At 38.6% G+C, this 26,199-nt stretch overlaps 1 protein-coding gene and 1 long non-coding RNA gene across 3 annotated transcripts in view; one reads left to right on the top strand and one right to left on the bottom strand.

Annotated features, from left to right (window-relative positions):
- LOC137136179 (uncharacterized) overlaps positions 1–15,285 on the bottom strand; it is a 78,164-nt gene extending 62,879 nt beyond the window's left edge. Inside the window, exons 1-2 of the long non-coding RNA XR_010915555.1 lie at positions 15,126–15,285; positions 2,871–3,007 (exon numbers count right to left, since the gene is read on the bottom strand). This is a non-coding gene — a long non-coding RNA (uncharacterized lncRNA). The remainder of the gene's footprint in view (positions 1–2,870; positions 3,008–15,125) is intronic.
- Positions 13,984–25,480, top strand: tbx1 (T-box transcription factor 1). 2 transcript variants are annotated; one of them, XM_067521309.1, is made up of 8 exons: positions 13,984–14,577; positions 15,812–16,151; positions 18,220–18,321; positions 18,741–18,912; positions 19,629–19,784; positions 20,799–20,866; positions 21,412–21,512; positions 22,160–25,480. In XM_067521309.1, exons 1-8 carry the CDS (start codon positions 14,394–14,396, stop codon positions 22,540–22,542), a joined length of 1,506 nt encoding a protein of 501 aa, XP_067377410.1. In that variant the 5' UTR covers positions 13,984–14,393; the 3' UTR covers positions 22,543–25,480. The 2 variants fall into 2 exon arrangements, with proteins under 2 accessions (XP_067377410.1, XP_067377409.1); XM_067521308.1 differs by having other exon boundaries at positions 15,761–16,151.
- Positions 25,481–26,199: the final 719 nt, after the last annotated feature.

Genomic DNA, 26,199 nt, shown 5'->3' with positions numbered 1-26,199 from the left:
TCAGAAATCAGGTTTCTGTCTCTTTAATTCTGTAAAAATTAATCTTAGCAATACCTGAACATTTAGATTTTGGCAGAAACATTACTTTTGAGGTACATGTGAAATAATTGCAACCTAGGCCTGTACATTCCTATTTATCAGGAGAATCAAGTTCAACAGTGTTAAAGTACATTTAAGTTTTTTTTTATTAGCAACAAGAAGAGCTGATGTCAAGAGAATTCAATTTTGTAGTGAGCTACTTGTGCTTTTTACTTAGTAGTTTACCTTTAATAAGGGAATTTGAAGAAGTGGTACCTCCACTTGTATGAGTGGGGTTTTTTTAGGCTGGTACACTGTGCTACAGTTCTTTTTTCCTTGAGTTTGTTTAATTCTACTACCTCTGTCTGCAACAGGGAACATTTAGCAATGTCTAAATATCAAGGGAGGAAATGGATTGTATAGCCACAGGGATCTCACAGACTCTATGTGTGTGTATTACTTTCCTACTTCCCTGTGAACAGGTGTCTTGGTGATAATCACAGAGTTGACAGGAGACATCGTAGAAGACACCAAGAAAAGAGATGCTTTAAAATAACTTGTAATTTGAGTGCGAGCCATTTTTGAAATGGTGTAAAAATAAACAGCTTGAAAAGATGATACATCTGCTCATGTTGAAAAGGTTTCATCCTGCAATGATGTGAAAGCTGAGTGCACTTAATGAATTTACAGCAGCAACAGGAGAGACACTGACAGAGATATGAAAGAAAATAAGAGAAACAACAAGTCTTTGGTAAGACTGAAAGTGATTTGTTATCTTTTTATAAAAAAAAACAGAAATAATTATTCAATTACAATTATTAAAGTTGAGGGAGATTTTTTTGCACGGTTCTGTCACCTCTATCTCTTAGATAATTTCTATTGTTCTGATAAAAATCAAGGTTGTAAGTAACTTATTATGCAATAATATTTTATTTCTTCCTTGATGCATTGATCAGTCATTTAAAAAGAATTATCATCCTAGTATCTCAAAGCCCAACGGACAACAAACTAGTAAACATTTAAATCCCAAGCATACTAAGTTTACTCTGTATAATTGAGACACAAAAAATATATCACATTGCAGAAGTTAAAATCCAATAACTTTAGAAAATAAATAAAAACATTAGAAAATATCAAAACGATAAAACACTTAAAAGAACAAAGAAAGATTTTTGTGTTGTGAATTAAGAATAATCAGTTCAATGATTAATCATTGCTGCTCTTGATCACATAAGACCAAGTATCTCAATGTAAGACCTTTCTGCCTGGGTAAGCGTTCATGTCACTGTAGCCTGCAGGTTTTACTGCCACAAGTTTTCTTTGCAGGAAGTACTACATTCAAATACTTATGTAATATGACAACAGAAGGAAAACGATATAACACTGACAACAGCTTGCACTGGGTTATTGAGCATATAGAAGTTCACAAATATAGAGGAGGGTACAAAAGGTAGGAGCTAAGCCAAGTGACTACCAGAGATTAAACTACACTGAGCAATGATTGCCAAATTATTGTTCGCCAACTGTCAAACAATTTAAAGAGGAAGCTGTTCTCTTGTTTTGATTTTATGCGGGTATAAAAGGGCAGAGATAAACTGAATTTAACAAATGTGAGGGATAATTAAATTATATATCAAACACATTAAAAGAGCCAGACAGCATATTAAATGTCATCTATGGATGTACTAAAATTTTCATCACATGCCAACATGTAATACGAACCCTTGTTGTTTAAAATTATTGTGATCTGGTGCTACCAAGTAATGTTCTCCCCTGACACCCATGAGATATTTTTTCCACATTTTAATTGTAATGAATGATATGGAAAAGCATTCTTTGGTAACCTGACCCCTGTTTACTCAGCCTACCCTAATGCAAACAATCCTACACACACATCCACACACACACACTGCACTGCACTAAGTGACTGACAGTGACGGCTGTCACAATCTGGTGGGGGGTGACAGGGGGTGGAAGTAGTAAGTTGGGACCTAGATAATCCTTGTCCACACTAATGACCCGCCTTCAAAGCATTTTTTTCATCCATGCACACAGGCACACACAAAGTCATACAAATCCAGAAACCTAACTCTGAATCCATAACACACACACACACAGCCAAACACACAGCTACAAACTCACAGAGATACACACAATGCATGAGTACATTTGTAACATTTTGCAATGGGAAAATCTGTCTCTAACAATGATTAGCTGCTGCTAATAAAACTTTTTCAAGCTGATGATGTGCTCCTTTTCAGATGTTTGTAGTTGGCCTAAAGGGGGAGCTACACTATTTTTTTCACATTACACACAGAAACTTGTATGTCACTGACATGCACACGATACTTGAATGATTCATCCTATTACCTATTGCTCAAGGGGGGACTACAATGTTTGTTTTCTTGTTTTGGATATGTTGACTTTTCAACAGATCATCAGTCATCAATGGCTTTTCTACACAACATAACTGTCATACACACACACACACACAAACATTGGTTTTACTACATTTTTGAGGATACTCAGTGACCTAAGTATTGCCCAGCCCCTTACCCTATCCTTAACCACAAATACCAAATGCCTATTGAAGAATATACTCATCAGAAACTTAGACTTAGATTTTTGCTGCCTTGTACCTCACTTGTAAGTCGCTTTGAATAAAAGCCTGTGCTAAATGACTAAATGAAACAGTAGTTTAAATAAAATAATATAACACACACACACAATAACGACAATAAACAGCTGTATTAATCATTCACATAGCTACATTGTGTCCGTAGCTATCTGTATATGACAGGGCTGTGTGTTTGGGTCAGTAAGTGGGAAAAGGTGGAGTGCGGCGTTCTCACCATTGAAAGTAGCAGCAGAAATCCCAGCTGACTGACTCCTGTTTACTCTAATTTGGTCAAGCCGACTGCTCACTCCCCCAATATTAAGTCGATTCGTATTTCCTTTTTCTGTTCAGCACAACCACAAAACCAGAATTCTGGAAATTTGAAAACAATGTTCAAGTTATTTTGAGTAACTCAAAGTGTAATAAAAATACTGATTGGACAAGTTGTGATTTTTTATATATATATATATATATATATATATATATATATATATATATATATATATATATATATATATATATATATATATATATATATATATATATATATATATATATATATATATATATATATATATATATATATATATATATATATATATATATATATATATAATTTGTTTGTTCTGCAATGCCTCTCTGAATGCTTGTCAAGTGAAGTGTAAACTCCTTAGTAGGCCACTGACAGTAGTTGTTTCGTGTGAATCAAAAGTTTTTTTCTTCCCTGAGGACTTTACAATAAATTAAAAGGTCTAAAAATTGATTAGTCAATTCTACATATACATATTCATACAAAATGTATGAATAAACAGCAACAGGAGGCCAAGTTGCTCTACTTCGGTTTGAGCCCCTTTGGTTTACTACTTCAGCCTGATGAACTAGACCTTTCAAACAAATGAATCCACCTTAAACCAGCTTTTCATTTGGTGGGTGGATGCATGGGAGGTGTAGACGTGGAGGGGTGAGTGTATTGAAGAAGATGAGTTGGGGTGCAGCATTAGAAGAAGGACCCACCTCCCACGAAGCCGCTACGCTCGCTGCTCTTCTGAAGGTCGCCTACCTCATAATTTGCATCAGTAAACAAGGAGCCGACAACTTCAAAGTGTCAACACCAATGAGGCCTGACACTGGAATGGACTTGTGTTTAAGAATGTGTGCAGGTGTGTGTGCAAGTGTGTGCCTGTATCTAACCCAGAGTGTGTTAGATTTATTATTTCTCAGAAATTAAGATTATTTTTAACATTAATGATGGAATTTGTGTTGATGGAATTGAGTTTTTAATAAACCTTTGGAATGAAAATTATTAAAGTAAAAAAATTAAGAAAGATATGGTTTCACAACACAAACTATGTGAATGCGTGTATACATTTAGATGGACCACCACCCAGGGAAACTTGTCATGTAAACATTCTGAGGCAGGGGGGTGGTAAAGTGTCCAGTGTCCAAAGAGGGCATATGCCAACCAAAGCTGTCCATAAACCCCTCTGATGTAGACAGAGACATCTGATCCTGTATTAGCCTGCCTCTGAAGCTAAGCAACATCATGGTTCACTCCAAACATCAACTTGAACTAACTGTGTATCAGCAAGTACTTTAACTTACATGTGCATATTCCTGCTTGTGCAAGTATGTCATGATAGCTACAAATACAACAGAAACTTGGACACTGGCAATAAGGAGTAGAGTTATTGTTTTCAGTTTGAGTACTTCCTCTGCAGATGTGTATGTATGCAAATATATGTATGTGTGCGTGTGTGTGTGTGTGTGTGTGTGTGGTGATAGTTGTCATATTTTACTTGAAGAGAGAAGTGATAACAGAGGCTTTTCCTTGTTTAATTCCATCAACAAGAACACAGGCCTAAGGTTAAACATTGATGGGGGAAATATATGGAATATATTTGGAAATATATAATTGGAAATTTGCATTTTAACTTATTGCAGATGATTAGGTTTTAAGATTTTACCAGTGGCGCTTCATTCAGCATTAAGCAGCTGCTTTTCTCCATGTTTATTACGCAACAGTGACTGCATGTATTGATATCGTTGCCTCAGTTAAAGATATTAAGGCTTAGATATTGCTGTGCTGGAGGAGCAGATGTTCTGGTTATGTTCTGGTACCCAAATGCCCACCTCTCCCCCAGCGATGCCAGGTGCTCTTACACCAGCAAACCACACAGGGGAGCTACTGCTTTTTCCAAGGCCAGTAACAGAGATTATACACACAGACACTCTTTCATACCATCTCAACAGCCAAACATTCCCCTCAGTTAATCTGATGCAAAGGTTTCAGCATGGATCAACAGTCAAGCTGGAAGCTAGAAAAGCAGTGATTTTTCTTTGTGGCCTACAAAGGCACAACATACACAGGTGTTGCCTCTATTGTCCGTTTGTTTTAATGCTGCCCCTTGATTTTAATAAATTAGCTTGTGCAAAGATAGATGAAGGCTGTCAAAACAGTGTGTAATCAGTGAAATATTATAATTTTAATATAATTTTTTCCCCTTCATGAAATTTTGGTTATATTTGTACTTATGTAAGTCCCTGTTTAGCTTTGCAGGCAAGTTAGCAAAAAAAGATAAACAGAACTAAAAGGTTTAATACATCATCATAAATATATAATATGTTGTATAATATATAATACATTGTATTTTTTCTTACTTACAGAGTTGAATAAATTGAAAACATTCTTAACAAACGGGAATGAAATGTGAATAATATTGATGTCCCACCACTTTCTCTTAGTCATGTCAACACAACTCCGTATCAGGACAATGATGTCAGATACGGTAAGAGACATATAGCAAGCAAGGACATGTTTTAATAAATATCATTACATTCTAGCAGGCTAAAATATGCCAGTCTGTAAGACACTATGGCTACAGACAAGATTAATGAGTTGAGAAATCAGACCCAAACACAAGGGCTATTTTTTTGCCCACATTCAGTGCCCTCCAATGTTTAGGCCTTCTCGGTGTGAGCCACATGGGAGGTTGCTGCAACACATATGATGTGGAAGATTTCTACAAGTCTGCACTGCTTTTTTCAACTCTTGCTGGTTTTGCCAATGTGTTATGGGTGCAGAAGAAAAAGATAAGGGGATATCGCTATTAAAGTATAGCTGAAGTAGAGTATGACATTATAAATTAAGGTATTTTAAGTTATTTTAAATTGTGGCAACTTTAAAGCAGCAAGTATTGGAAGTTTTATAATGAAAGCAGAAGTCAACCTGGTTAGCAATGACTAAATGTAAACCAAAGTTTAGTGACAGCTGCATTATAAATAATTGTTATTATCTCCAAAATTCAATATTTTAACTATTACAAATGGAATTATACTGTGATTTTTTCAATGTTGCATGACTGTACAAAATATCAGGTTTTGTATTTGCTGAATAAATTACGGATTATGTATTCTCAAAGATAATAATGCATTTCTAAACCTATGAACCAGTTATTTTAATGATAAAGACCTTTTTGTTATTAATGTGATGTCATTTTTTATTTTAAAATCTATTTTTCTGATTACTTTAAACTATACATATATTATTAAAATATTCTGAAAACACGACACATTACGCAACAAACTTTTGACAAGCTTTATAAGATGATTTTTTTTTTTATGTATTCAAATTTGAAGGGGTCAATTTTTAAAAAAGGGATGCAAAACATTTTAATTTGAACAATTTGTGGTTAAATCAGTTTGTAATTGGATTTTATACATTTTGCTAATGGGAAAATAATCAAATCGTATTGGCTATATGGCTATAAAAAACAGTACTGCATAGAAAAAGAAAATATTATCTAATATGTACAAAGTGAATGGATACTTTGAGTAAACATTTCTCTCTCTCAGTACAACAGACTTGGGAAATTTTTTATTACATATGGGTCATGCTATTTCTCAACCCTTTGTTTTCCTTCAGCTCTCAAATGCCACCTCCAGATCTGCCTAATGGATGTCAATGGAGGAAGTGTTTGACATTATGGACACAGCAGTACTTGTTTTAGAGGAGCTGGTCATGTGGTCTGCCCTAAGAGGCCACACAGTACCCTCTTAATGTGACCCAGACCCCCCTGCCAACTCCAGGGGGTTTCAGGAACTGTCCGCTTTGGGGGAACTAAGTGTCAGTTTAGCTCCCCCAGTGAACACAAGTCAACATGCCTTAATCCCTCTCATCACCTAAAGTTACACTTTTGAGTCTGCAATTAGCCAAACGGCCAAATTTCCTCCATATCCAACTGTGCCCGCTCTTTCCGAGCCCCAATGTGGAGCTCCAGACTGGGGCTGAAGAGAGTGCACAGAGCTCTGTGGATCCTAAAGCCGCTGCCTGTGCTGCTCATTTCCATGGCACAGTGCCGGCCTGGCCACATGGTCCCTCATATTTCACTGTCACTGTCGCTGGAGAGGAAGAGATCAAAACAAACATGTGGTGGCAGGGAGTGCCTGACATGATGGATCACTGTAATCAGCATCAGACAGCCTAGTCCTTGCTGTGATTGGTGAAGACAAATTCTCTTTGAGTGACAGAAGAACAAGATGCACAAAGTGAGATCTGTAACCTGAAGGTCAGTATAAGACCTGAGATATATCGGATACAAGCACAACCACAAGCAATAAAAGTGTTCGGGTCATTCTCCACTGAGCTATGCTGAATGTAAACATTTCACAGGCTGAGAAATATTTGCAACATGGAAGTTGGGGGTTTGGTGGGCACCCTGTCCATTATTAGCTGGCCCAGAGCCATGCCAGTTGCAGTGAAATTTTAGGCCTTGGTATTGATTTCATTCTCAACATTGTTTACCTCCTGTGTGACTTCCTGCTTCTTCATCTTGGAAGAGGAGCACAGGAAGGCCCGGTATTCCCCCCTCAATCCACATCTCCTGTACGCCCAAACAAAAAGCCATACTGTAGCTCATTTTCCTGTCTCCTCTGCTGCACATTTCCAGTCAGGGGTGTGGTATTGGCATTCCAAGGTCAAATCTCTGCACGCCTCTGATCCCCTAATTTCACTGTCTGGGATTGGTGTGGGGGCCTCTCTAATGGCTATGTTATCCACTTCCTGTTGCTAGTAAAAGGCAGTCTTGATCCTACTGTCACTGAACAAATTGTGATGTTAAAGCTCCTCTAAAAACCTTCAGGATTTCAAATTGTAGAAGTACTTGACATTAGCATTATATATTCAACACCTGAGGCTGTAGCTTAATTTAGATGGGCCAAAGGAATAATGCATTATAGAAGGAATAAACAGGATCAGCCCCTGAAGGGTGAAATTACTTATCAGGTTGTCTTTACAGGAAATGTTGCAGTTTTAGGAAGAAAAGCAGACCCCCACAATGGCTTAGACATTAATTAATTAATTAATTTCAGACAGAGATTGAAAATGGTTAAAGGAATATGCAAACATGTACTTAAACACACACACACACACACACACACACACACACACACACAAGTGCACACACACCTCATAAACATGCACAGAGATTCTGAAATGGACTTTGACTAGAGACATGAGGTTCAAGTTCACAAAAGCAGCAGCACTGGAGAGGAAAGACTGAACGAGTCAGGGTGGCTGAGGAAGGACAGATGGAGCAAGCAATCTTGGGATGGAGGCATGGAAGAAGTTGGGGGGTGGTAGTATTTGTAGGGAGGGGGTCTCTGCCTTGAGCCCCCTCTGCCAGAAACAACAAGCAGGCCTTCTCATATTCAAATAAATACCAAGCCAGTGGGGAGCAGAGAGGGGTGGAAGATAAGGAGGAGGCAAAGGGGTGAGAGCCAGACTGGAGGATGGCTTCTCTGCTACACTGAATCCTATTTAGGACCAAGGACCAGGCTAAGAAGAGCAAAGCATTGACAGATTTATAATGAGAGTAGACTGTGCCCTCGCATTTAATACCAGGTTTAAGACGTATTAGGGAGACATAGACCACGGACCCTGCTCAGGGAGAAGAAACACCTTAATTAATTTGTGCAGATCATGGAGGCCTGCACCCACATCACTGGCTCTTTGTGGCAGGAATGCCAGCTATTTCCCAGCGCTCCAATAAGGCTGCAGGGAGAGGCAAGGTGATGACGACTGGGGCCACTGTGCAACAGATAGCGAAAGGATACTTTTCAAAAGCTAAAAGCTTCCCAGTTTAAAACAAAGAGGGGAGGGAAAGAGAAGAAGTGATTTTGAAAAGAGATCTGACTCCAAGCATCCCCCCCCCCCACCCTTCCTATGTCCTACACAGACATTCCAAACTGTTTTTGCTCTCTTTCAGTCTCAACTGATAGCAACTCTGAAAATAATATTCAGAGGTTTAACTGAATCTCATATACTGTAAATACACAAATATGCATATAACTTAATTTTCCTGTCCTGGTGAAATAAGCAAATAGACTTTTAGGCATTTGCCGATTAACATACAGTGGATGGATAATAGCTCACTGTTCATCTCTTTCCTTTATGGTGTTGCTTCAGGTGTGGTGAAGTTGATGAGAACTAAAGTCTGGAGGCTGCATTGCCCCAACAGGGCTGCACAGAGCCTGTTTAAGGGCACAGTTGGCAGCTGTCAGACCTATATTTGTTAACTCTAACAAGACATGTGGAAAGAACCTTCCCTTCCAAAATAAATAATAGCAGCATACATCTTCCTAGGCATCTGCAAAGGGCAAAGGGAAAATAAAATTGAGCTTTCCTTTATTTGTCTCTTTTTATTTCTGTGTGGCGACCAGGAAAGGTAGAATAGGTAATGAGTTGTTGTACTTTAAGCAAAAAACAGAGTTTGACAATATAGGTTACACCAAATTATATACTAGGCGTTATAATGTTTGGTTTGTGCCTCTTTGTGCCTCTTTTTACTTTTTTAATGAATAATATCAAAAGCAAATTTCTACAGCCTGTTTTTCCATGATTTCTGAAAATGTGTGGGAATATATTTTGTTATTTGCCTGGGACAGACACTAGGGATTCATAATTTTCACCTTTGGTCAACCATTGTGTTCATGTCTATTGTGTTTTTATGCACATGTCCTTTTTATGATGACCCCAAAAATACAAAAAGGGAACAAAACAGGGCTGAACAGGAAAAACACATTTATATGCCAACAAGGAAATCTGTTTGGGCTTTTTCTATACCCCCCCCCCCAATTTATTTTACCCAATATGTCCTTAAGTGCAAGTAGTCAAATAAATTTGCTTTTGTGCCTTAAGGTCTGGCTATTTTGTAACATTTGATAGCAGTACACATTACAATAGATATTTTTTCAATAGTGATTTATGACATTTGAGTTTGTAATTACTATATTATTGTCCCCATGTTACTTTAAGGGCTCAAGTCGCTTTATAATAATATTTGTATTATAGTATCTATTGACACTTACAACAGGATTACTGTCCCGTGGTTGATTTTACGCATAACTGGAGGCCTGTTGAAAGGTGATGTAAAGCTGAAAACACCTGTAAAACAAGTGAGCACAATCGGTATTTAAGATTTGCCCTGATAAAAACACGCACATGGGAGCACACCAAAAAAAAAATTTTTTAATCTGTAATATTTTTGTCTCAGCGTGAATAATTGTACATAAGGATAATAAGCTTACCGTTATATATATTTTATTTTGTTCTTAATATCAAACAAATAAATGACACATAAAAAAAGTGTAACTAAGGAAAAAATAATGACGTTAATATATTGTACTGTATATATATCGCCATGGTGAATATTTAAATATTTTTCATGAAACAAAATCCAGTTAGTCTTGTTAGTCTTTCACAATTTTGTAAAAAATAAATAAATAAAAAATAGACAACTACCATTAGACTGCCGGCACCTACATTCAAAATAAATAATATTTTTTTCTATTAAAATAACATGAATAAAATAAATGTGATACTAGAGCAGCACTTAATAACACTTGAATAATTTAAAGGTCTATTAGGCGTCTGTTCAACACCACATTTCGCTGGAGAAATGTTATAGAAATAGTGGGTTTTTGCTGGTTGCGTAAAAAAATAAAAAGGCTTTGAAATGTAAGCATAAATAAGGAATTTCTTAATCGAAAAGCCATCTCGATGATGTTCATCATTTGCTCAGGTAGATGTCAATTCAACCCTTATAAGAACATTCTTTTAAGACACCGAACGTATTTGTTTTTAATCTCGTCACTATTACTGGCCTATTGGTCCTATAGTTGAGACAAGTTTCTGAATATATCCTCCTGCATACCTGCGTTTCTCCGAGCATTTCCTATAGCCCCGCGGAGAGAGAGGGGACACCCTGAGCCCTCTGCTGTCAGCGGTCAACTGCTCACTTCCTCTCCTTCTTATTCAAGGATTTCGACTAATATTTAGATAGGGTAGGGTTTTATATGTGGAGTGCGCCGCCTCACTCACTATAACTTCAGTCACGCAACGTGAAAGTGAAAAATGGTCGGTTAAGTTAGGAGCGGGTAATTAATAATCTGATCAGCCTGAATATGATCCATACAATATAATTAAACTAAAAGGGAATTAGATATCTACACAAAATAGGTAGATAAATATAAAAGTAGATAATGCTTTCTAAGGAAGGAGAGAATTGGGAGAAGAGAGTGCGCGCCCCATCTTAATATACCAATGACTTAATCACATCTTCGGTCAATAATAACACAAAAGTTGCTGCTTTACCGTTTACGAGAGCTGCGCCATTTCATGAGTCATTTTTGCTTTTGTGGTTCGTCACGTTACCACAACAGGACACACAGGAGCACACAGCCCTCTCCAACATGAAGGACAGAAGCTTTTATTCTCCCATAAAATACACCAGGAAAGCAACCAATGACATGGGGACTCTGTGCTGTGTGTGACCAAGTACTTGTCAGAATTTGCTATACAATTGTTTCTGAGACAGGATTACAATGAAATCGATACAGTATTAAGCTATAACACCGGGAAAATGTTTGTTTTTATTCAAGTGCGTAAAACCGCATCACACCGAGGGCCTGCGGGTTTGCTTTCAGTTGGCCCCTGTCAGCCTTGTCCAATAACCATTCAGTCAACTTCACAGTCTCACCGTGCTGTCCAAAAACAAGAACATTATTCGAGGATAATCAATTAGAAAGCAGAAAAATAACTGTCATAGAAAGCTTATTACGCAAGACGTTTTGCGTAAAAAATCTGTAAAATTGATTGTTCAAAACTTTAGTTTGTGAATGCCAATGTGCGGATGCAAATAATATTTTATAACATTTAATTTAATACCATATTAAAAGATGCCGGTTCAATATTAAGCCAACTACTTCCTAATCAATAAATTCAAGGGTGATTATTTCATATAGCCCTGCAATTTTCAATAAATAAATCTTTTATCAGGTTTCACATATTGTCCACCATTTAAATACTAATTTTACCATAATAAAATTTAATAAAACAAATATGTGGGGACATATGCCATTGACAAAAACAGATGTCCACGCTGTTCTTTATCAACCAGTCCGTTAAGATAGACGGAGCAGTCGGTTTTCAGGCCCGTATCCTAAGAGCTGTTCACACAGCTTCTCACTTTATCTCACCGTTGCCACGTTTGGACCATGCGTGTTAAACCCTTCAGGATAACCTATAGCACGCGAGGTTGTGCAGAGGAAAGATTTCAAATTTAGTCACAAATGTCCGTTTGAAGTCATAAACTACCTGTTTACCTGGTTTAAAGTGATTAGCCACCTCAGAGCTGTCTGAATGCAAACGAAAAAACAATTCTACCCATAACTTATTAACTTGTTTTGTTTCCCACCCGTGAAATCCCTAAAACGAGGAAAATCTTGTTTGCCATATTTAGCTCATCCTCGTCTATGTAATGAAAGCAAATGCAATCTTATTAAATGTTTTATTAAGCGTCTTTTATTTACGTTTTTTAAATTAATTACTGTGAGATTTCTTCTGAAACATTTCTTATATGTGTGGAAGGATAGTGTTTGTGATGAAAAATAAGCTTCATACGCTTGTTAATAATAATTTTATTCAACCTAAAATTCAACTAAGTCAGTCTTTATGCTCAGAAGTGCCGTGTTAAATGTCTCCGCTGTGTTTTGGCCGCTGTTGAGGCCTTCGAGCGAATTCCAACACAGTCTCTTCCCATTTTGATCTGCTCCTGTATTTTGTCTTTTATCACCTGAGTATTTACAAAGGAGGCTTCCGACTTGGCAATGATGAAGTGAGTTGGTATCGATGGCATCATATCTGATAAAAAAGGTCGGCATGAACTGGAAGGAATAAATCATCTGAGCGATGGTTTACACCGGTTTTAACTGCGCCATGCCTAATTACTTTTATTAAGTAATCAGTGTAAGTAATCATTGTGCAGAGACCATAGAGTAATTTCATCACTTTGCAAATTCACATAATGATGTCACTATTTACCCATCTATCCGTCTATCTGACCTAAGTAACCTATTGCAGTAGTTTATTTATGCTCGGTGCCTCCCATAGAGAAACATCCAAAACAAATAGGGCTAATCCTCTAACTGCGTTATCCCATTAGAACCCCGCTGCTGCATTCACACCTAAAACAGTAACTCTAGTGTAAATTACACTTCCGTCCGCTCGCCCTCACGGCAGCCCTAATAAAATACAACACATTAAAGCTGAACGTTGATAAGCTGAAGAGCAATAGGCAATACTGGAGGTGCAAGGCGGAGAGGTCAAGTCCACAAGCTGCCTCAAATGCCATGTGTGTTTACTCTCTGATTAAAAACAGACCTCGCAGATGGCCTTTTGCTAGGTGAAAAAGATCTGGGTGTATCCATGTGGCTGCGTAAATGTGAGGTACATTTGCGTGGAATCGTTGGATTTGAGATGGCCTATGTTGCTTGGGTACCCACTAGTAAACTAATGCATGCGTGAGGCATAAGTAAATGTAGATAGTCGCACGATTGTGTAAAAACTGAAAGAAATACCTTGCAAGTCTAACTTATTTCTATTTCTGTGTTTCTTAATGATCATTTTCTCGTTGAATTTAAAAATAATAATAATAACATTGTTTGTGTGTGTACTTGTGTGTGACTCATTTCACTCAAAGCATCTCAAATGATGAGAAAAGTATTCATGTATGTTTTGCAACTTTGGTTAAGCAAAGTCATTTTTTCTAAATTGTGGCTTAAAGCAATCATTTTTGCAGTGAAGTCTCTGGTGTTTCAGACAACCTCAGGGCAGGAGCAGCTCCACCTGGGCCTGGAAAGCTAAAAAAATGGAAACATATATATGGTCCTGTAATTTACTGGAAAAGTGGCTCACTTTGAATCCGGACATTGAAGTGACGTTGGAGTTGATTCAAATGACTGACAAGGTCTTATTGAAATAAAACATCCAGTCCAAAGCGCAGACATTTTTTTTTCCTAGTGGTGCAGGGGAGGCGTGGATCTAGCTCACTTTTGACATTCTCGTAGCAGTAGTAGCTTCTCCTCAAGGCAGGACTCAGATGACACCACCCCGACACCGACTGGAGGAGAAACCGGGGAAGCTCACGCTCTTCATTGCGATGAACTATGTTTGACGCCAGAAAGTGTTTAATAGTTGATTAAATGAATCTGAGCACCGAGGAGCTACTCTCGTCTTCGCAGTAGTCGTGGAAGTACAGTTTACTCCCCACTCTCGCACCCATCGATCGCCGGTGGAGGAACGTGAAAACCTCACTTGGCGCATGTTCCTCTCCATTGTGCACAGCCTTCTCCTGCTTTCTGCGCGGTTGGAAAGCGGAGGAGGAGGAGGAGGGACGGCTTTTCCCGACTCGATCCCTTGCCTATGGACGACGGCGGTCCCCTCTCTCCAAAGGCAAATGCTTTCAGTATTGCCTCTCTGATTTCGGCTGCAGAGCAAGCAGGAAACGCAGCGTTTGAGAAACAGAGCACCGGCCTGGACAAGCCAGACCTGCAAAACCACAGTTCCTTTAAAATGCACTACAGCACAGTCACCCGGGAAATGGAAGGTAAATCAGTTTGTTGATGCCGATAGAGCTACTGCAGCATGTTTACATCTCACCCGAAATGACATATCTCCCTTATTTGTGCTCGGCTATTCGGTTAAACGAGCACAATTGGGTGCATTGCGCATAACAGATACGTGCATTGTTTTATACATGCTTGAATTAAATTTAATAAGTTCTGGCACAGTTGGTCCCCTGTAAAAAAAATAATGCCGATTGAGTACAGGTAATCGCCATCAGGGAGGAAAAGTCTGCAGACAAAGCAGCCAGACCGGGAAAAAAAAAGTTTCTCATTCCCCAAAACTAACGCATTGTACCGAAGAGTGAGCTTAAATTCGTGGACAGGATCACACATATTGAAAATGAAGCCAAGAGGAGGAGGGTTTACACGGGTACCCTGTGCATAATTGTGAAAACAGACCATAATAACCAGATCATTATCCAGCCAAGAGCGGGTTATGTCCATTCCATATACGTATTTGCTCAATAACAAGAATGCAACAGTCACCTGCTGCCTGTTTGTTTGTTCATGCAAATCAATGTTTGTTTACCTTGTAAACCGTTCACACTCCACTGTTCCGATCAGATCCTATTCTTTGTTAACGGGGGTGATGTGGGCGATGCCCTTATCCAACACTTAAATGGGTGCCGGAAAGCCCATTAAAAGGGGCGCACTTCTATGTCAATCAGTCTCGTCCCAAGGCGAGGAAAAGGCACATTACCTGCAGTTCCTTATCTAAATAGAAATAAGAACCGGTTTTATCGCAAAGGGGAGGCCCTCTGCGCCAGATAAGAGAGGGAGACGGGGTTGGAGTGTAACACACAGCAGCAGCGCACGACAGGGGCCGTTCAGAGCGTGAGCTAAATCCAACTCCCACGCACTCTAAGCTCCTTTCAGTCCTCAGTTCGGAGATTTTACACGACCGCTACAGATGTTGGAGACATTTCTGCATTATTCGGGCTTTTACTATTTTAGATCAGAAAAAGCGTAACATGCTGCCAGTGGATGCAACCTCAGAGATTAACAAGAATCCGAGACGGAAACTTTTAAACCGAAAGGGGTGCATTGGTGCCTGACATCTTCATTTGGATATTGCTCACTCCTGCTTCTGTTTTTACTATCTGTGTTATAACCAGCTCAGTGCAAGGCATATTTAGTAAATCTAGTTTTTTGGGATGATTTCAGCCATTTCCAGTCCGTGGCTGACGCAGCTGTCCCATTTTTGCGATGTTGCAGCCTTCACGACGAGCAGCCTGAGCAGCCTCAACACGCCGGGGGGCTACCACCTTTCTCCGTCCCCCGGGGACCCCTACAGCCAACATGAGTCCCACTTTGAGCCTTGCCCGGCCGCCCAGCACAACTACAACTATCCGGGGTCTAACCCGGGCCAGGCCCCACCGAACGACAACGGGACTCCCAACTGCTCCTCGTCGTCCTCCAACTCTACACCGAACAGCAAAACTATTGTGAAGAAGAATCCTAAAGTCGCCAACATTAACGTCCAGCTGGAGATGAAAGCTCTGTGGGATGAATTTAATCAGCTGGGCACGGAGATGATCGTCACCAAGGCCGGCAGGTGAGCACACATTCACAGATCAGAGGCTGAGAAATTACTTCGTTGCTCAAAATCCATGTTATAGAAGGACTTGGGGTTGTATTTTGCATTTTCAACTTAATTTTCATTTTTAAGCATCATATGTGCTGGGTATATAATTCGATCAAATATAAAACGCTATATACTGCCACTGCAAATAGAAACCATTTTACTATTTACCCTTTTTACCATTAAACCATATGGGCCATATGCGTCAGTGGGTCTATACTGTTATAGAAAATCTGACAGAAATCGATATCTTTCTTATACTGAATATTAATATCTTCATGCTTGTTAACGAGTCGGAGGAAGTCAATGACTAATAATCTCAGTCTTTGTCGGCGCATCAGGCCAGTTCGCTTTTAAAAACACAACAAATTATTTTGTTTATAGCTATGTAGGTGATCAGTTCTTCTGCAGCCGGAGAAGCTGTAAAGACGATGAATGTGTGTGTGTCAGCTGTAAACACCGTGAAACTCGAATGCTGCTGCTGCTGCGTTTTATTAATCCAATAAACATATATGTTACTCTTCTGCTTGTTTTCTTCACTGTCAGCCGGAAATTTTGCACCGCTGATACACGAACATTACAGGCTCGGCCTATGAGTCTTCGCATGTGTGAGCAACGATCAGCTCGAAACTTGCTCATTACAGTCTTGGAGTTTAGAGATTGTTTTTATTCACGCCTCGATGCGTTCACCTTTAGTCCATATTTTATTTTACACGTGTCCGTTTGTTTCACTCTCTTCCTTCTTCAGTCACACACAAAAATAATTTTTGGTTACAAAACTTGCACTAACATAGTTAATTAAAAACAAAATTCGATTATATAAAATTGATTTGTCGAGATTGGCTTTCAATTTCTAAAATGTAGATACATTAAACAGACTTTTATATTGCAGAATATACGTTTATTTATTGTATTGCTCCCTTGCAATCTAAACCAAGTGCAAAGTTATGAACAATGACCTTTGACCCCTTGAATAGCACATGAAATGTTACACTAATCCTATTATCAACCAATACACAACTAAATCTGGCATGTATTCTTTCTGTATTATATTAATGATATAAAGAGGCATGAGATAATTGATTTAATCGTGAAAGTGAGGTCTGAGTTTTCCCACTCCGTGCTGTCTGACAGGAGAAAGGAGATCTGCAGCAGAGCACTTTAAAAGCTCCTTCAGCCTCACCTAGCCACAACACTGACGTTAATTGAGCGTTGATTTTAGGATCCCTTTCACTGACTCGGTGGATTACTCAACTTTCAGTTGATGTTCTAGGAGGATATAGATCTGCCTTGCATAGTAACCCAACCTAAATAGGGTAAAAAAAAAAAAAACGACAGAGCCTCTGCACCAGAGACCAAAAAGTAAATTAATTAATAAATTTAAAATAAAAAAAGGCAGTATTATGCAAACCTAAAAATATAGGGGCAAGTACATACATTTATATCCTAAAGTTAACATATGAGCACACAAAGCATACAGCATCAAAAAAATTGTAAACTTTATTTTTTTTATTCAGATATCTTAAGCTTAATTGATAAAGAAAAGGGATGCCTACACAAATAAAGTCAATGTGTAGGTCTTTATGTCTGCAAATCCTAGAAAGAGCAGAAAATAAGTTAGTGAGTCTTGTCAGACGTTGCAAAAGTGGCGCTAACAGCCAAAAAAGACAGGGGAAAAAACAAAGCTCCATTCATATCAGATTTTTATCTGGTTAGGCACGGACCAAATCACGTCATTTCTAAGGGTTTGAAGCTTCTGTTTTCTTGTAGCCTTCAGCTCTGGCCAAATAAGCTTTGTAGGCCTGGAGCTGCATGTCTCACTGCAAACACGCTGCCTTTTGCAAAATACGTTTGGCAAAAATCATCTCTTGGCTCATCTAACGAATTGCAAATAATGTTAACAGTTGAATAACAGCGTCCACACATAGGATTCGGTTTAAAGTAGGACATAAAAACAAAACATGCACCCATGCAAGCAGCAACAGCAGCCATTTAAAATCTAGATTTAACAGTCGTGCCAATTTTTTTTTTCCTTTGCCAGGAGAATGTTTCCAACTTTCCAAGTGAAAATATTTGGGATGGATCCCATGGCAGACTACATGCTGCTGATGGACTTCCTGCCTGTAGACGACAAACGTTACAGGTATGTTTTTTGGATGTCTTTGGACAACTGAAGGCCCCGTCTGTCGCTGAAAAAATACAAAGTTTTGCACTACTTCGAAGGTTTTGTGCTGCGTAAGCAGAATCTTGCGGCATGTTATTATCCAAGCACACTAAATAGATACATTAAATAAATAAATACACGAATATGCTCTTCCATACCTTATTATATGTTTAAATGGCGACATTTATAAATTATTCCATAATTAACCAATTTGTGCCCGTATTAGCTTGGTGACTATGTTCTGACACATATTTTCCCGTATAAGGCGTAGAATAACCTGCAATTTTTTATAACCTCAGTATGCGTCTCCATACATGTCAACACATGCATGGAATTTATTTTTGCGTGGATAGTTAGAACGAACGGCACCTCGTGTCTAACTTTTCTATATCTTACAGGTATGCTTTCCACAGCTCGTCGTGGCTGGTGGCGGGCAAAGCTGACCCCGCCACACCGGGCAGAGTCCACTACCACCCGGACTCTCCGGCCAAAGGCGCCCAGTGGATGAAGCAGATTGTGTCTTTTGATAAACTTAAGCTTACTAACAATCTGCTGGACGACAACGGACATGTAAGTACACGCCTGAAATAAACATGTGATCGCCCGAAATGTACAAATTAATTTAGCGAAAAGACCAACATTATTTATTACACTAATAACAGTATAATATTTACCGACACCACAAACTGGTCAACGTAGGCTAAAAAATATAAACTCACCATTTAGTCATAAAAGTCTTAATAAGGAAGTGTTTTACCAGTTAAAAATCAATATTTCGACTAATAATCAGGCTTTGCGAAAGTCTACAGTCAATTCCCCAATAATGGTTATGTAGATCAGGATTCGTTTTAAAAATGACGGCAGAAGAATGGAATATTTCACCTCTGAAAATCTCAGCTTTTCCCGACGTTTTCTTGTGTGTGTCATTGCAATAGTTCTAAAGTCGGAAAAATATAGAGACGTGGTTGCAATATTTCAAATCGTTAATAATAATAATTAATGTCAGGTTGTCTTTTTTATCATCTAATCCTAATAAATGTAATTTTTAACATGGCTCTAATTAGACGTGTGCACGAATAAAAGCGTTGCTTTGTTTCTGCATGTCATAGCATTTAACGAAGCCATTAACACGATTTCACCCACCCACACCACATTTTAGAGAACACGGTCTAACCATAATTTAGTCTATGATTACATCATAAAACAATAGGATCCGCCTAATATACCGAATTACAGGGCTGTACTGAAATCTTATTCTGTGCTGATATATCCTTTGTCTTTTCCAGATCATTCTGAACTCCATGCATCGCTACCAGCCTAGGTTTCATGTGGTTTATGTGGATCCCCGCAAGGACAGCGAGAAATATGCAGAGGAGAATTACAAAACCTTTGTTTTTGAGGAAACCCGCTTCACAGCGGTCACGGCGTATCAGAACCACCGGGTAAGCAGCTTTTTTTGGGGGGGGGTAAACGTGTGACATTCACAGGTATAGATATAATGGCACCATGTCCCGATATACCCTATTAAAACTGCATAGACGATTTAATAAAAGATTTGGCAAAAGTGAAGAGGTGGGTCATCATAAATGATTAGCACAGGGTAAACTGCGAGGTAAAATTTAATACACTGCTGGTTTTGAAAGATGATTAAAAAAACATTACTTTAAAAGATAAAAAGTAGTAGTTTATCCTTCACGAATTTGGGCACACGTGGACGAAATAAACCTTTTTCTTTATCCTAAATCGTATTTGCTCTCATGGCAACCTTTTGCGCATCTATACGTACAAACATTTGTGCGTCCTCCCTGCTCTTTTGTCCGCCAGTCTCTGCGTCTGTTTAGACTCACAAATCAGTGCACTCATCAGTTATTCAGAGCGACTGCCATACGAGAGGATCCCCAAGAATACATTCAGCTCAGTAGTTTAGAAATGTTTAAAATGTGTAGAAGTGATTGTCCCGTTACCAGGCTACGGAGAAGTAAACTGTAATTTTCCTGGTTGATATTGCCACAAATATTCTTTTTGTGTTAATTGTTTTTCTACAACACGCCGATAACTCGTTGTCGCCAAACACAAAGTGATACAAACGAGCAGTAAAATTATGAATAAAACTATGAAAAACATATAAATTACCATAACGTATAAGTTATGATCATAAATCGTTTGTGTTTGGGGCTGTGATGTGTTTGTGTCAAATAAATTAAAAAATCCTGCAGCCGTAGAGACGAGAAATAAATAATATGAGCTCCGCTTAACTGTAAATTCACTTGGTTTTAAATAACATCGAATGGATTCGATGCTGTAGACTCTTTGAGGCAGTGGTGTGCTAAGATTTTAATAGCTATTTTCCGACTCAAGATTTTGATTCTGCTGTCCTGTGTAATTAACAATAAGACAAATAAAAGTGGCTATTATGTGCAACACTCGTTTATTTGACCTTGTACTCTGGATTTCAGATTACACAGCTGAAGATAGCCAGCAATCCCTTTGCAAAGGGATTCAGGGACTGTGACCCAGAGGACTGGTGAGCATTTACACCCAAATAATAGTCTTATTGGCATGTTTCCACATGGCGTAAGAATGAGCCATCCAGCTAGAGGGCATATTCAAGATAGTTTTAGTTTTTGTTTTATCTCACTCAGTTGTCAGATGAGTGCCACACAGGTTAAAAATCACTCGATATTGTTTAAAAGTCAATTGACTGTGCTTTTCTGTCACTGACAAATTACAAGACACTCTTGTAATTGTAACAATGGAGTAAACCCCACCCATGTGGTGTGCTCAGGCATCCAAAGGCTTCTTTTCTTTTCCTAACATTAACCAAAACATTTACATTGAACTATGTAATTTTTTGATTTTATAGACAGACCAATCTGAGTCATTTCATCTGAGTGATCCGAGTCACATTTCTTTCTTTGTAAATTGGTGGTATGTCAATGTGTAAATGCTCATTTCATGCATCAGTGTAAACTCTTAGATTGCATTCATCATTATAACATATAATAAAGAAATTGTGCCCTGGACATTCATTAAGTGAGTGGGTAACTGTATCCATTCTCCCTTCTCCAGGCCCAGGAATCACAGGCCAGGCTCTCTGCCAATAATGAGTGCCTTTGCCAGAACAAGAAACCCAATGTCATCTCCCCCTCAGCAGAACGGCTCAGAGAAAGGTCTGCAGCTCTTTGTTTCATTTTAAAACTCTTGCCTGCTATCAAAGATGAAATGCAGTCAAGATAAGTTATTCAGCCTTTAGGATCTTTTTTTTTATTATTATTTGTTGGCACATTTTACCAATATTCTCTTTCTTGTCCTATAAAGGCAGTGGCCAAAATATCAGCCAATGATGCAATGCCAATAGAGGCTCTGCACAGCTTCATAAGACTACCAAACTTGCAATGGAAATTAGTTTTTCTTGGCATTACAATTATTTATTTGTTAATTCAAAACTGTTTTAGTCAATTAATTATTAAAGTTGACTGTCTTAATTGTCAGATTCCCCTGATAAATCTTTTTAATTCTGTTGTCTGTTGGGAAGTTTCAATTTAAATTGCACATGTTCTACAGTCCTTTAACATTTTATGCATGAGGACAGATTTGTGGGAAGTTTGTTTTGGAGGAATTAAATTTGTGAAGTGACATTTTATCATATATGAAGGTACACAGGAACTTATCCAACTACTTACCAGCTTATCCCAAAAACCACTGGCTTCTGTAAAAAACACTGCTCATAACCTACTAAAGTTATACACACCCTGCTGGTTGTACAAATCATTCACATACTGACCGTTTCTAACTGTCACATGTCTCTTCTACACAGATGACAGTAGGCGGGAATATGAAAGAGACCCCAACAGCACACCTATACATGCGGACCCAGCTCACCAGCTGATGTCTCGGGTTCTAAGCCCTGCCCTGCCCGTCCCAGGGGGGCTCCATGCTGTTCCGCTCACTAGTGGCCGACCCAGCCCTCCCCACGATCTACGGCCAGAACCCCATCCTCTACCCCCGGACACCCTGCATCATCACCCTTACAAGTACCCCACCACCTATGAACACTATTTAGGGGCAAAGACCAGGCCATCACCCTACCCTTTACCCAGTATCAGGGGACACACGTACCATCACCACATGAACCCAGCGACAGCTAACATGTACTCAGCCACCAGTGGCCCCTCTAACTACGACTACGGGCCCAGATAATGAATGCTGCCCACCAGGGCTAATGCAGCACAGTGGAAATGGAAAGAGGCAAGAAAGGCAACACGGTCCCGTCTATCGAGGTCTTCTACAGAGCGCAGAGTACGTTCAGGGCCTGACACTCTGCTGGATAAATCCTGCCGTATTTATTTAAAGGAAATGCATCTTTGTGGGAAGTGTGAGCACCTGCTCTGAGCTCTTGAAGGGGTTCTGCTTTGAACTTTGGTCTCAAAAGGCAAGAGCTCTACATCCTCTCACTGTATGAGAATAATGTTCTTGTACATGGTCCCTGATAAACTTGATATTAATAATCAGGGCATCTCTTATCTGAGAGGTGAAGACATTGAGCCTGCAAAAAGTGGAGACACGGAGGACCTCTCCTTAACATGGACAATACCTTTGATCACAGACTGGAATTCTCTCTTTTTTGTGTTGGATGCACTTTTTGATTTGCCTTGTTTTTATTGCTTTCAAAAAAGCCATATGTTATATAGTCCATCAACCTCTTGGGTAGACGAGATGTTTGCATGTTGAGCTCATCAGAGTGGGTGTCGAAACACATCGAAATGTTTTTGTTTGAGGAAAAAAAAATTACAAGATTTGATTCTGAAACATTCTCAAAATTTTGAGCCGCTCTGAGAGGTTTGTACCATGGCACTGACTTGCAGCAATTCAAAGTAAATAAATGAAGCAGAATGACTGTTCTGTATCTGTAAAATAAACATTAAATTCTTGTAATTCATAAGAATATGTTCCTTGTGCCAACCTTCCATTTAAAATGTTCCTCTGCTGTTGCACTGCTAAAGTGGGAGGGTTAAAGAAAAAAAAGCTTACCTCACTGATAGCATTGTTCAGGTTTCTCCGTCCGGATCTGCCCTGTTGAAATAGGTTGAGGTGTCCGCTGTTCCTGCAGTCATTCGGTGTCAGGACGTAGAAGCTGTCTAAACATTAGACTGCATTACAGTTCAAATGTTGAAATCTGCACCTGGTTTTACGAAGAAAAAAAGCATATACACACACATTAATGAGTCATTGACCATACTTCCTACTTTTACACACAATTTCCTCTAAACCATGTGTGCGGCTACACACTTTTGACTTGACTGGAGTTTTGAAGATTTCTAGTTTAAAAACTGCCTGTGAAATCCTTTTTAAAAGATTTTCACAAAAAAAAAAAGTTAAGCCCATGCATGAAAGAAAAATAACTTAATAAAATGTAAAAATATGTAAAAGTAAAAGTGAAGCATTATTTACACATCATACTATTGCACAAATTATACAACAATTCATGTATTTCTTCATGGGTTTCTTACTTTCTTTCCAGAAAGTAAGAAAACCATTTCATGACCCACAAGCTGTAACAAAACAGACAGCACTTACTTTCCCCTCGTCCCCAAAAGGATATCATTGCTCATATTTAATGGGACAGTTGGGTGATATTTTAAGAATGTCACCCTCCCTCAACCCCCTTATCTGTGCAGCCATTTCCATCCCCTATTTGAAGTCCTGTGAGGAATGCTTTGTTGTCAAGGTTAATCTCGTTGAAAAAAAAAGGCTGCTTTGGGATTTTTGCCTGTCATGTTACAAAGGAAACCGTAACCTAATGATTCACATCAATATTGTTTTTTTTTTCCCCTTCTTGAGCCCTGCTGCCATCGCGCACCGAGCAGGGGAAAAGGATAGCCTACCCGGGGGCGCTTGACCTCTGACTGTTTAATGGCTTGTAAAGGTGTCAAAGGTTAAATAATGTTTCCACTCATTTAAACGCAGACCAATTGGTTGTATAATTTTTTAGTTTGTTTGGGCGGTGACAAAAGCGTCGACAATGTTACTTTACAATGAAGCTAATATGGACAATGACGGCTTGACCACATTTCATTTTAAGCTAGCCGGAAACATTCATGCTAGGTACTAGCCAGGAGCAAAAAGTAAAATAAAAATAAAAAGTTTATTTAGTCCTATATTTGTTAGGCTTATTAATAACACCTAACTGAACTTTTTTTTAATTGATACAAACCTCACACAGGCCTTTCCTGTGTATTCTGATTCGGAAGCAGAGCTCTGGAGATGTGCGCCGACACCGCTGCTGCTGAAGTCAGTTTCCGTGTTTCTCCTTCAATATATGCACCTCAACATACGCTCACGTGCCATCAGCCTCCAACGGTGCAGGTGCTAAATCAGCAAGTCGGTGTTTTACCGGGGCTCGTGGGGTCAAAAGTTTCTATTCACAATAGGTTTAATAATACAAGTCGGATGAGAATTTGAAGGCTGCAGAGGATATTGTGTAAGTAATCTAAACACTGGTTCTGATGAATTTGTACCTTACTGGACTATTTCCCTTTACATCACGTTGAGCACAAAGATGTAGTGGTTAGTGTCGCCAAGCTTTGCATGTTCTCCACGTGCTTGCGTGGGCTTCAACACACAGTGCAAACACATACGTGTTAGGTTATTCGGTGACTCTAAATTGTGAAAGGTGTGAATGTAAGTTTCTGTTTGCGTATGTCTCTCTGTCTTGTCCCTGAGATAGACCGAGGACCTGTCCAGGGTGTACCCCTCCTCTCGACTAATGACAGCTGAGATAGACTCCAGCCCCCCCTGCGACCTTACACAGGATAAGCAGTTACAGATAATAAATGGGTTCCTTTTACTCTACTACAATTCAGAAGAAAATAATAAAATCGTTTGCTCTTTATCAATTACTATGATTACAATTATTGCTACTTTAGCAATTACTATTTCTTGGCCTAATTTTCACTAGACTAGACATTTAAACCCTCCGAGTCAATACTATTTGATTGCTTTCTTAGCAGAGTAGACTACTTGTACTCTACTTTTGTACGTTAAGTGAAATTTATAGCGGGCATTTCAACTTGAGAAAAGAATTTGAAGGGTACTGTACCTTCTACTGATTGTGGATTTTTTTAAACAAGTACTTGCACTTTTACTTGAGTATTTCTTTTTGTGTACTCCAAGTCAACCATCACATTGTATGCCAGCAACTATATTTAAAAAAATAGAAAAGATTTACTAAGCAATTTGCTACTACAACAAATTATATCTATTTTTTTATTAGTTAGATATTCACTGTATACTTTTATACACTCACACAAAATTAGAAAAATATGCAATAACAGATAAAAGTCGTGCATTTTAAGGGCTTGACAATGCTACATGATGAGAAGTAGCCAACTACCATCCCCTGTCAGTGTTATAACAATAAACCTACTGGATTATGTTTACTGATGCAATGAAGTGAAGTGAAGTGAAGTCATAATGGTTCTGTTTGGAACCACTTTATGTCATATGAACTTGCATGTAAAATCTTTAATTAGTTAAATAAAGTGGTCAATCTTAAGTGCAAAACTTGCGTAAAGAAAAGCAGAAATCAATGCATTGAAATCAAATGTATTGTAATTTAACTAAATTAAGATAAACCTTTAGTTTATCAAAGTTAAGTGAAACTGAAACACTGTAATGCTTAAAACTAAAATGAAGTGATTTTTTTTTTTTTTTTTTTTTTTGTAAATGCCAAATTAGGGAAATTGCGCCTACTGGAGGCATTATAATGAATTGCATTAGTTCCAGCCCAATCAGTATTAAAAAATATTTTCCACACTGCATTTTTTTGAAACGCACATCTACATAGGCCCCAGCATA

Source organism: Channa argus, chromosome 11, assembly GCF_033026475.1.
Source record: "Channa argus isolate prfri chromosome 11, Channa argus male v1.0, whole genome shotgun sequence".
In the NCBI taxonomy this organism is placed as follows: domain Eukaryota; kingdom Metazoa; phylum Chordata; class Actinopteri; order Anabantiformes; family Channidae; genus Channa; species Channa argus.
The sequence above is the reverse complement of the archived record's forward strand: the minus strand, read 5'-3'. Positions and strand labels throughout refer to the sequence as shown.